This window comes from Aquarana catesbeiana, linkage group LG06, assembly GCF_042186555.1.
Source record: "Aquarana catesbeiana isolate 2022-GZ linkage group LG06, ASM4218655v1, whole genome shotgun sequence".
Taxonomy (NCBI): Eukaryota; Metazoa; Chordata; class Amphibia; order Anura; family Ranidae; genus Aquarana; species Aquarana catesbeiana.
Genome location: NC_133329.1, coordinates 149,255,859 through 149,269,052, shown reverse-complemented (window position 1 = coordinate 149,269,052; position 13,194 = coordinate 149,255,859). Strand labels below are relative to the sequence as shown.

At 40.4% G+C, this 13,194-nt stretch overlaps 1 protein-coding gene across 1 annotated transcript in view; it reads left to right on the top strand.

Annotated features, from left to right (window-relative positions):
* The window catches only part of MOSMO (modulator of smoothened), a 105,323-nt gene extending 92,423 nt beyond the window's left edge, over positions 1–12,900 (top strand). Inside the window, exons 2-3 of the mRNA XM_073591046.1 lie at positions 1,186–1,398; positions 5,282–12,900. Of these exons, the coding sequence (XP_073447147.1) occupies positions 1,186–1,398; positions 5,282–5,466 (398 nt within the window). The 3' untranslated portion in view covers positions 5,467–12,900. The remainder of the gene's footprint in view (positions 1–1,185; positions 1,399–5,281) is intronic.
* Positions 12,901–13,194: the final 294 nt, after the last annotated feature.

The window sequence follows — 13,194 nt, the reverse complement described above, 5'->3', positions numbered from 1 at the left end:
CTAGGTAAGTATGATTCTAAAAAAAAATCAAAAAAACCCATACATCCCTTTTAAAGTAGAATATAAAACAACTTATTTTAACCCCCTAGTGGTTGTCTTTTTAGGAGTCTGTGGCTACTTTTAAAAGGATGATGGACGATGTACTTGGGCCTCATCAGAGTTTCACCATTGCACATCTAGACCATGTATTGATGTTTATAAGCAAAATAGCAAATATATCTGCCAGGGTGTAGATTTTGTTCAGTTCCATCCAGTAGGCAGGCTTTGTGGTGAGCCCAAAGAAATGCCCCATAGTTCTGATGTAAATATTACTTTGGGTCGTTTTGTTTGAGTAGACAACTATTTAAACACCTTTCAGGTTTTTATCGCTGTCTATGTCCCCACAGAGGACATTAATACTCTTCCATTTTTCATGGTCTTCATTGTCACCAGACACAAGATCCAGATATCTAGGGAGCAGAAATTAGTTGGAGATCTTGAGTTTTCATCTGAGGGTTCATTTAGGCTATAAATTGTGTTTAACACACGTGCTAACCCATGTGTTGCGTGTTAGGCAGTCCATTCATTGGGATGGCAGGGCACCTTAACACACTTGACACTGGTTGTTAGGAGCAGGTAACTAATTCAGTGTTACCAGTACCTGGGTCATGTTGTCCCCTGTGTTTTTTTTTTTTTTTTTTTGTTTTGTTTTTTGTTTTTTAATTTTGGATAGAATGTGAGAAAATTTGAACCCCTGTTAGATTTTTACTGCTTTCTCTATCTTTGCTAGGGGGATTAACTTTCTCTCTTTTGTCCTGATGACCAATGTCTCTGGGACTGAAAATGATGGAAAATTAGAAATTTTGGGGACATCTGTACTGGGGAGAACTGTCTGGAGAGATTTACTTCAGTTTGACTTTGGAGAGATTTGCTGTCATTCCTTGTTGTATCTACAGAACAGGAAGGAACAGAAAATCTCCTTAACTGGTCACAGAGGGCAGAAAAAAAAGACAGGTTTTACTCATTACCTTCTCTGTCTAAAATGGGGCAAAATAAGGTCCTATTTTTGACAAACAATGAGTGAAACCCTAAAATAATTTATAATGGTAATGTTGGCAAATTATGATGGATCATTGTTGTAAAGGCATTTTCTATACTCTAAAGAACCTTGTTCACAGTATTAATGCATTCTTTCTTACTTCACAGGTGCTCTCACGGTTGGCCTGGTCAGGCAGTGTCAGACCATACATGGACGTGACAGGATATGTATTCCTCCCCGGCTCCCACCGGAGTGGGTTACAACGCTGTTTTTCATCATAATGGGAATCATATCATTGACTGTTACTTGTGGTTTGCTAGTGGCATCCCATTGGAGGAGAGAAGCTACAAAATATGCCCGATGGATTGCATTTACTGGCAGTAAGTGTCCCATAACAATTCCTGTATATGTATACTGAGGTCTTACAGAGAGTAATTTCTCACATTAATTCTATTAGAGCCTACATTCTGAGGAAGAATTAAATCGCAACTACAAGGGTATTTCAACATTTGGGTAAAGCAGGACACAATTCCTGTCTAGCAGGTCGATCTTACCCCAGCACAGTTGTGTTCGATGGTGAAACTAATTTACTGTAGAAGCCAAGATGCTTGTTGTTACAGCTCTTTACTATCCTATGTATAATTCTCTAAGGCATACTCTCAATTTATTATATGAAAAAAAAAACTACTTTGAATTTAAACCACATTGCTGTTTCCTTTTAATTCCCACCTACATGGGGCTGTAGGCAGCAAAGCAAATGGACAATGCATATTCCTATTATTAGCATTATTATACAGGATTTATATAGCGCCAGTAGTTTGCGCACCACTTTACAATATAAAGGGAGACAATACAGCAGCAATACAAGAGGGTTAAGAGGGCCCTATTCTGCTGAGCTGCATCTGCTTTACAATAACTAAATCTGTGCCCAGACTATGCACACTAAAGTATTTACCGTATTTATCGGCGTATAACACGCACTTTTTTTTCCCCTTAAAATCAGGGGGAAATCGCGGGTACGTGTTATACGCCAATCCCCCGCTGACTGTGAGCAGAGGAGCGAGCACTGATAAGGCTGCATTGATGGGCATTTAGATGTAAGGTTGTTTTTTTCCTTAAAATTCCCTCCTAAGCTTGGGGTGCGTGTTATACGCCGATAAATACGGTACTTATTCTGGATAAGCCATAAAAGCACTTGAAACCCTCATTCACCTCTGTAGCTATAGACAATGTGGAGAAATTAATTTTCAAATTTCATATCTGAAACTCGAACTGCCAGCCCTCCAGCTGTTGCAAAACTACAAGTCCCATCCATCATGCCTCTGCCTGTGGGAGTAATGCTTGTAACTGTCAGCCTTGCAATGCCTCATGGGACTTGTAGTTTCGCAACAGCTGGAGAAAGCCAGTTTGAGACCCCTGAGCTAGATAAATGAATATATGGACATAGGAGAATTGATTAGTCATGACACTACAAACGGCAGCCACATCATGTAAACCCCTCATAAGGTAAGGCAAGTAAACGACACAGAATACAGTATCTCACAAAAAAATCTTTTCATGTGACAACACTGAAGAATTTACATTTTGCTACAATGTAAATTGTAGTACAAATTGGGTACATTAGCCATTTCACTCCCCGGTGTCATATGACTTGTTAGTGTTACAAGGTCTCAGGTGTGTTAAATTTGGTGTTATCGCTCGCACTCTCTCATACTGGTCACTGGAAGTTCAACATGGCACCTCATGGCAGAGAACTCTAAGGATCTGCAAAAAAAAAATGTTGCTCTACATAAAGATGGCCTAGGCCATAAGAAGATTGTCAAGACCCTGAAACTGAGCTGCAGCACAGTGGTCAAGACCATACAGCGGTTTAACAGGACAGGTTCCACTAAGAACAGGCCTTGTAATGGTTGACCAAAGAAGTTGAGTGCACATGCTCAGCGTCATATCCAGAGGTTGTCTTTGGGAAATAGACATATAAGTGCTGCCAGCATTGCTGCAGAGGTTGAAGGCGTGGGGGGGTCATCCTGTCAGTGCTTAGACCATACGCCACACACGGCATCAAATTGGTCTGCATGGCTGTCGTCCCAGAAGAAAGCCTCTTCTAAAGATGATGCACAAGAAAGCCCGCAAACAGTTTGCTGAAGACAAGCAGACTAAGGACATGGATTTCTGGAACCATGTCCTGTGGTCTGATGAGACCAGGATAAACTTATTCGGTTCAGATGGTGTCAAGCGTGTGTGGTGGCAACCAGGTGAGGAGTACAAATACAAGTGTGTCTTGCCTACAGTCAAGCATGATGGTGGGAGTGTCATGGTCTGGGGCTGCATTAGTGCTGCCGTCACTGAGGAGTTACAGTTCATTGAGGGAACCATGAATGCCAACATGTACTGTGACATACTGAAGCAGAGCATTATCCCCTCCCTTCAGAGACTGGGTCGCAGGGCAGTATTCCAACATAACGACCCCAAACACACCTCCAAGATGACCATTGCCTTGCTAAAAAAAAAGCTGAGGGTAAAGGTGATGGACTGGCCAAGCATGTCTTCAGACCTAAACCCTATTGAGCATCTGTGGGGAATCTCCGTGATGTTGTCATGGAGGAGTGGAAGAGGACTCCAGTGGCAACCTGCAAAGCTCTGGTGAACTCCATGCCCAAGAGGGTTAGGGCAGTGCTGGAAAATATTGGTGGCCACACAAAATATTGACACTTTGGGCCCAATTTGGACATTTTCACTTAGGGGTGTACTCACAGGGGACAGCAAATTTACACTGTTATACAAGCTGTACACTCACTACTTTACATTGTAGCAAAGTGTCATTTCTTTAGTGTTGTCATATGAAAAGATATAAAATATTTACAAAAATGTGAGGGGTGTACTCACTTTTGTGAGATAATGTATGTTGTCACAAATACCTAGTTAAAACAACAAAAACATTTGAAAGTGTACAATGCCTTTTTAAGCTCTTTTTAAGAATTTTAAAAGCTTTAGGCACCTTTCACACAGGCGGCTGTTCTGCCGCTGTTAAAAGCATGTTTTTGTTATTTTGAAATTCCAAGACTCCAGGCACAGCGATCACTTGCATTTGTACGTTGCGATTAGCTGCGTTTACATGCGGCTGCGTTGGAACATTCTTGCCATTTCTGATGTGCTTCCTGTTGTTTTTCTTTCCGTGTTGCCGCTGCTATCTGCAGGTGAAATAGTACACTGCGATTACCTGCAGTTATGTGCAGATAACTGCAATAAATCGGTCTTGGATGCAGTCAAATTTATTTTTTTTCTAACTGCACCAAACCCTATGTAGCAAAGCCATTGCTAAATGCAGTGTGTGAATGGGGCCATAGGAAAGCATTGTCTAAGTTTAGCTGGGGTAGATAACTTGATCTATCCGCAGCTAAAAGCTGAATTCTCTCCGCCCGTGTGAAAGGGGCCTTAATGTCTGGAGGCTGGTATAGGTGTATTTTAAACCCCAAAAAATATTTGTGTGCTTGCTAAAAAGTAAATCCCCTTTAGTGAATGAACTGAGTGACAAAAAATATTTTAAAATCAATTAGGACTGCTGCATCTAAATCACCAATCTGGGTAGGATGTGTAATAAACTACAATAAAACAATACTACAAAGCGCACTGTCCTTCTACAAAGTGAAATTAATACATCTCATATGAAACGCTGTAAAGTGCATAAAAAAAATAATAAACTCATAATAATCAAGTCCATGTGTAATGTGCAAATATCATGCAAAGATTACAGTGCAAATATATTATAAAGTGCTCAGTTTAAAAAAACATAATTTCTTCTCTCTTGTGGTGAAAAATGATAATGTACACCATCATAAAAAGTGTTCCCCAAAGGAATCCCCACAAGCGTTTAATTGAGCTCCTTACCGGCTGCTCTGATCCCACAAGGAGATCGCTAAATGCCTTGCTGCATAGCAGCCACATACACCATGATCCGGAATACATAAACTTCCCGAATTCCTTAGACAAAATAGACTCCATAGAGGAGATTGAAGTTACAATCTCCAAGGAATGAAACCACATGTGTTACAAACAGCCAGCAGGTCCAAACGGTCAGCCCGACTTGCAGAATGAAGTCACATGTGAGGCCCCTTCCAACGTATTCCTTCATAAAAAGCGTCGTCTGGGGATCTGAGGCATACGTGCATTTTAAATGACTTGTAAAATGTAGGATGTCTTGGTACAGCTGGAATTTAAAATATTCCGCATCTTCTTAACCAACTTTTTTTCTTCCCTCCACAGTGATCCTTTTCTGTATGGCAGCATTAATATTCCCCATAGGATTTTACATCAATGAAGTTGGTGGACAACCTTACAAACTTCCCAACAACACCGTAGTTGGGTCATCTTATGTACTTTTTGTCTTATCCATTTTCTTTACTATAGTGGGACTATTATTTGCAGGCAAAGTATGTTTACCTGGCTGATGTACAGGGGGATCCACAAGACTTTTTATTGCAATGAACATTATATATTTGTTGGGAGGGGAGGTGGGGAAGGGGTTCTTTGAAACCTCCAAGGACATTGCCTTCTCAGGAGAACACCTGAAAAGGGACAAGAGAACTGAGACGATAATAGACATTAACTTGTTCTCACTATGCACTTTGGATCAAATGGAGAGCCTTTCTTTCCACAACCAAATACAAATATCATAGACTGATCTCCTGAGCATATTTATGCCGTCAGGTCTGCACTGTGACGTAGACTCGTGAAGAACGCTTTACACTGACAAGCAAAACGGACCTTTATTACTGTACCCAACTCCTGTTTTCATCGTCTGCAAGAATAGGAAATGAAGAGTAAACCAAGAGTATTTATGAACTTTGTCTATGACCTAGAAGCATTTCAAAGCCAAGTGGGGCTGGCCTCACTTAAGAGAGAAGATTAATTTGAGGATTAACAACACAGAGACTTGGTAGCCGGAGAGTCCCCAACACTATGAAGCGTACAGCTCAGTCTGTTCAACCCGAGACTTCCTATGGCTGAAAGCTTGGTTCTGTAAAATGGCTTTGCTCTGGCCAGTTTTATGTGCTTTTTGGCTCAACTGTCCAGCTGTAGATGGATTTGCAGCACATTGGCCCTCATATTTCCTGGTACCAAAATGGGGGTGGGTATCATTTGAGAAAATAAGTTTGAATGGTGCTTTGAAAATGCAAAAAGGGAATGTCGAATTCCTTTTAAAAGCACACAGGTACTGGAATACTGAAACTTTGTTGGGAATTAGAAGAAAACACTAATATTCTGGAAGGGTGGGGGGAAATGACCTCTTCATTTACGTTTATATAAATATATATTTTTGCTGACGCAGTATACAGTGTAAATTTAGGCAGTTCTGGGAAAAGAATGCTAAAAGCTTTGCTAGCAAAATCACTGTGGTGCGCCAACTGGAACAGATAGTTAACTAAAGCCATTTTCTTGAAGACTACATAGTGAAGAGTCTTCAGTTTACCTCATACTTCGTAGCAGCCCTCAAATGTTGTCTTTTTCTTTTCTTTCAAATATGTATAAAATCAGACATTTCTCATTTTTTTAGTTCGTTTTTTGCGTCATAACATATCATCAAAGGAAATTGACAGCAATTTGTACTAGTCCAGATAGGCACCAGAGGTGGCTAACAAAGCACTGGAACTTCCTTGACATTCAAATGGGTAATCATGATTTTAAGAAGTGGGAGTTTGTACACACTTATACTGCAGTGACCACACGGTGAGCTAGCAATAGGTAAATCTCTGCGATAATTTTTTTTTTTTTTTTTTTTTTTTTTTTTTTTAGTAGATCTGGATTTATGTAGAAATGTGCTTGCCTAATTTCTGAGTTTCTTGTGTTCAGAATTTTATAAAGGGGATTTCCGAGAGCACCTTTTTAATGCTGGATGTGCACTATGCACATTCACAAACCGTGCAACAAATTTGAGTTACTGTTTTTGGCATTTTGCTGGTCTGTGTGTGATTTGCTGCTTGTAGACGAAGGGTTTTCCCTCATGCTTGAAATGCCTGTTTGATCAGCTCAGCAAAATAGATCAGTAAAAAGATGTTCATGTCTAGAAAAAGTGATGGTTGAATCTGCAAGTTTTTCTAAAAATCCCATATTCTCTGAAGAGTACATACCAGCGTTCCTCCTCTTTTAACCACTTCAGCTCCAGAAGGTTCCCCCCCCCCCCCCCCCCTTCACAACCAGGCCATTATTTGTGATACGGCACTGCGTTACTTTAATTGACAATTGTGCAGTCATGCGACACTGTACCCAAAAAAAATTGATGCCCTTTTTTTTCCCACAAATAGAGCTTTCTTTTGGTGGTATTTGATTACCTCTCCGGTTTTAATTTTTTTTTTTTGTGCTAGAAACAAAAAAGACCGACCATTTTTGAAAAAAAAAAAACAATATTTTTTTACTTTGTTATAAAACGCACTCAATAAAAAAATGTAAAAAAAATCAAATTTCTTCATCGCCTTAGGCCAATATGTATTCTGCTGCATGTTTTTGGTAAAAAAAAATCCCAATAAGCGTATATTGATTGGTTTTCCCCCAATTTTTTTAGCGTCTACAAACTATGGGATATTTTTATGAAATTAATTTTTTTTTTTTTGTTTTGTTTTTTTACTACTAGTAATGGTGGCGATCAGCGACTTATAGCGGCATTGCAGCAGACAAATCGGACATAAGGTGACACTTATGGGGACCAGTAACACCAATACAATGAGCCATGCTAAAAAAAAAGCCACTGTACTAATGACACTAGCAAGGAAGGGGTTAACATCCGGGGAGATCAAAGGATTATATGTGTCCCTAAGAAGTGCTATTTACCTGGGGGGGGGGTGCTTGTACTGTGGGAAGACAGATCTGTGTTCCTGCTTAGCAGAAACACAGATCTCTGTCTTCCCTTGTCACAGAACGGCGATCTGCCTTGTTTACATAGGCAGACCGCCATTCTGCCACTGTTGGGAACAATCGGCGGGTCTCGATGGACGTGGTGCAGGTCCCCCCCACTATGCATGCAGCGCTCAACTAGAGAAGGAGGAATGGTGCACTGTGCATGTGTGCAGTTTGAACGATTGGAGCGCATAATACTGAGCTCAGCTGTAAGCAATTTGAATGGCCCGGAGCAGGCGCTAGGGGACGCACAATTGTAATGTCCTGCCTGTCCTACAAATGTCAGGATTGAGGGGCATCAAGGGGCCAGTGGTTGTTATGGAAAGGCCCCCCCAACAGCTGCATGTGCAATGGAAGGACAAACACCATTTAAAATGGGAGGGAGCGAAGCGCTGGTATATACTGTTCGGGAGATATGGAATTGCATAGGGGAAGTTTTAGGAAAATCTTGCTGAAGATAACCTTACACTATATTAAAGGTAATATGCCATGATATAGATACAAAGTCTGTTGTTGCTGACTCTTTCTGAAGAAGCTAATTGCCTGGCTGTAATATTTTCTAAGTCACTGAAACTAGCATAGATTAGAGAAGTTCTGGCTTTTTCATTGATTTCTTGCAGGTCAGGCAGGCATTCTCCAGAGACCAGCAATGGCAGCCCCTCGCATGATAGGTTGCACTGTTGATTCCCTAGAACAATGAAAAATAGCTGCAGGTGTGTGCAGGTAACTGGAAGTGCTGAATACCAGACCCTGCTGGCTGGCAAAGCTCAGCACTTCCTGGTGCCAAAGTTTACCCCTTCCTGTCTCCTGAGCATTACAATTGGCCAGTGAGGCAGCCCATTATAGTGACGGACCAATAGAAACATGAGGGGCATCAAGCTCTGCGGTGTTTACAAGAATGGTCTTGCATTCCTCTGTAGTGGTGGTATCTCGAAAGCTACTGCTGATGCCTACACTATATATATCCAAATACATTTTGTTTTAGAGACAAGTACCTCTTTTTATAGGTAGCAAGTAAGGGCAACAATAAGAAATCTGACATTGCAGATTTGTTTTTAGAGGTGCAGTCTCCAGGAATTTCATTCCAGCTTTTGGCTTCAGTAATAAGTGATTTGTTTTACTAGTAAAAGCGTGAAGCCAGTTTTGTCCTCATACATTTTATAGGTCAGGGATTTATAAAGTAGTGAAATCAGGATGACCCCTTGAAAGTGCAACTGAATTTTTGAGTTTAAATTAACTAAACACATTCCAGGTGTATTAAAAGCAAAATTGTTCAAAGTCCCAAGGCCCATTTATAGTTTATTACCAAAAGTATTGGGACGCCTGCCTTTACACGCACATGAACTTTTAATGGTGTCTTACTCCGTAGGGTTCCGTATTGAGTTGGCCCACCCTTTGCAGCTAGAACAGCTTCAACTCTTCTGGGAAGGCTGTCCACACTGTTTAGGAGTGTGTCTATGGGAATGTTTGACCATTCTTCCAGAAGCGCATTTGTGAGGTCAGGCACTGATGTTGGACGAGCAGGCCTGGCTCGCAGTCTTCACTCTAATTCATCCCACAGATGTTCTATCGGGTTGAGGTACAGGCCAGTCAAGTTCCTCCACCCCAAACTCACTCATCAATGTCTTTATACCTTGCTTTGTGCACTGGTCCAAAACATTTCATGGAGGGGGGATTATGTTGCGGGGATGTTTTTCAGGGGTTGGGCTTGGCCCCTTAGTTCCAGTGAAGGGAATTCTTAAGGCATTCTCATACCAAGATATTTTGAACAATTTCATGCTCCCAACTTTGTGGGAACAGTTTGGGGATGGTCCCTTCCTGTTCCAACATGATTGCACACTAGTGCACAAAAAAGGTCCATAAAGACGTGGAAGACAGTTTGGGGTGGAAGAACTTGACTGGCCTGCCCAGAGTCCTGACCTCAACCTCAACCCTACGGACTAAGACTAGGATGCCATTAAAGTTTATGTGCGTGTAAAGGCAGGTGTCCCAATACTCTTGGTAATATAGTGTACATTTGCAGTGCATCAATGCACTTGCAATTAGGTAGCCCATTGAAATCAATGGACTGCCAATGCACCGAATCATCCCAACAACTCAGATGTGCCACAGTTTTCAACACAAACCACTGAAGTGCAATGCATGTTTGTTAGCCTTAGTGCATTGGGATGCTATTCAGAATGGATGGTGCTGCAACACATCAACACACATAAGGGCTCTTGCACACAGGAGTAATGCTGTGTTTTTTTTTGTTTTTTTACTGATCCGAAATGAGATGCATTGTTGCCAATTGGACATTGCACACAGCTACGTAAAGTAATACAGTGTTTGAGTGCAGAGCAGTTAAACAAAAATATAAGAATTTTACTTGTCTATACTCAACATTTCTCAGGTCTTTACAGACAGGTTTTTTTACTCAAAGGCTGCCTGTCAACAAGTTCCTGCGTCAAGCTGGGTTCACACTGGTGCAATCACAGATATCGCATGTGATTCACACTGCATTGCTGTGCACATCACATGCGATGCGAATTCAGCCATACAAACTGTATGGCTGAAATTGCATTCACACCAAAATGGTGCAGGACCCTTTTTTTTTGATCCGCACTGAAGTCCGATCACATCCATTCCATCCGATTCCTGTACCGTTTCGTAGTTAACACTGTGAACTGATTTGGGGTTGTCATTAACTTTAAATTGACACCCCCAATGGTTCGCAGAAGTCAGTGTGAACTAGTGTGCTATTCAGGTGTGATTCGGGAACCCGCACAGGAATCGCAGGGCTTCCCGCATCGCACCAGTGTGAACTGGGACTAAACATAAATAAATTATGATGTCTGTGTGCAACTGGCCTAACATGCATTGCAGTAACACCCACATCCCTCACCATAGATGATAAAAAAAATATTGCGTATAAAATTACGACACAAGTCTTATTGTAATTGAATGTTATTAAAAAATACCTTTCCTTTTTAATCTGCAGCTCTGTAATTTTCAAAAAAAAAAAATGCAATTTTAATATGGCTACCTGGAGGTGGCTACCAGAATGTGTACAGAAAGCCCCCCAGAAATGTAATTTCCTGCTTGTGTGATTGGCTCACTGGTTTTCCCAGAAGTCTGCACTTAGATACACATCAGATTTTTGGCATGCCCTGCAACAAAAATGTCATCTTTGGTGAGATACTCCCAAAATGAAAGCAAGTCTAGAGGGATGCAGACCCCGCCACTTTCCTTGGAACCCTGCAGGGCGCAGCAGCTGATTAATAATTATGAAACCACTTCCATACAGATTCAATTTGTTTGTCTGTTTCCATGTGCAAACAGCTATTTCTCGAGACAAACAAAAGGTAGGACTCTGCAACAAAGGTTCTAACCTTTCTCAATTCCATCCAAGATGAACAGTGTTTAAGATTGAGAGGGGGGTTTCACACACAATCCGTTGGGTGCAGCTACCGGGATTGTGTGAAAAACTGACACTTTGTCCCCTATGTGATGGAAAAAAAAAAGTCTTGTAATTCTTTTGCAAAAAAAAAACAAGCACCTGAAAGCAGGATACAGAGGCGCCTATGCGTGAAAACACAGATTGTAACACACGTTACATATTGCTGCGCACGCCAGAGTAAAAGCAATACTAGCACAATACCTCCTTCATAACACTAAAATGATGACCTATAGGGGGATTTTGAAGTGTCGCCTATAGAAAATTTGTATGCTCCATTTCAGGGGCGCACACAAATTTTAAGGTTTCACATGTTGGGTCTCTACTACTCGGTGCAACCTCGTCTTTTTATTATTCACCAATGTTATGTTTTGCCCTATAAATCACTTTAGTGTGTTTTTTACTGAAATTTTGCGTTTCCTAGATCTTTGCGGTAATATCAAGTGGCATACAAAATTGGTACTACCACTATTTTATCCTCTAATAAAATAGATAATGTTTGGGATTTTATGTAATCTTTACGCCTAAATGATTTTTTAAATGTGTGGGAAAAAATGCAAAAACCACTCTGGCAGAGAAAGGATTCAGGTGTACGTACAACCAAAACATTTTTTTCTTTTCTATATAGAGTAGGGAAAGGTTAAATCCCCTGCCAGGTTATTTTTTGCTTTCTGTATCCTGCTGGTGAGATTTCTCTTTACTTACTATATTCAGACACAACGGCAAGTGAGAGTAAAGAAAATCCCTCTCCTAGACAGTTGTCACAAAGACGTTTGTCCCCATTAGGGACAATATTTATCCTCACCTATTACTCTCATGACGCTAAAATGTTATATCTACTTTATCTCAGTGAAGCCAGGGCAAATCAAGGGGCGACTTCCAAGTGGGGCGGCACAGACCGAGATAATAACTTAGCAGAGGGTCTAACACTTCCTCTCTTTATCAAAAAAAAAAAAGTTTGATTTTGTTAAAAAAAATTGTCAAACAAATGGGAAGCGCCAAAACTAGTATACAGTTGCCAAATAAATAATTTTATTGCAGTTCACAATGCAGTCACTGTTGTGCAGCATACAAAGGGTTATGGTACCATATTCATGTGTAAGTGTGTACAAATCCCATACATTTTTTGGTGTTTTTTTTTCATCTTCTATTTACTGCGCTTATCTGCTACATATAGCTGCATTTTTACCAGCGATAACTCCAAGCACAGCTATAGACTTTGAAACAAAAGTATGCTACAGGAGATGTCATTACTAGGTCAAGATGATGTAAATACCTTTGTTCTGTAATGTGTGTTACTTGTTATGACTAATTTATTATGAGTCAAATGGACATTCTTAAATTATTTCATGGGAGACTTTTTTTTTTTTTCTTTCTTTATTTTTATTTTTTTTTACTTTTTACCCATCATCCCTTGCACCTGTTTAATTTTTCATGACATTGCATTCTGTAAATACAATTTGATTGTCACCTGACTATACTGAGATATTTGCAGAAAAAATATGTATAAATGGGAAAAATCCTTCAAATGACAAATATGGTTTCCAACACTTTATTTCGTTGTGTGTGTCTCTTTATTATTTAGTGTGTGCGTGTACACTGTTGGTGACTCCCATGGGTCAAATTAATACTCTGAATGGACATCTATCATAAGAAGTACATGGGCTTTATTCCTGAACTGAAAATGTGAGCTACCTGGCTTTCTCAAGCTTTTTAATAGATTCTTAGTCATGGAGCCTGTCAAGAGAAAACCGCTGAAAGGTGTAATTTTTCCAGGTCTACGACTCAAAGCATTAACCACTTAAGGACCAGAAGGATTTGCCCCCTTAATGACCAGGCCATTTTTTGG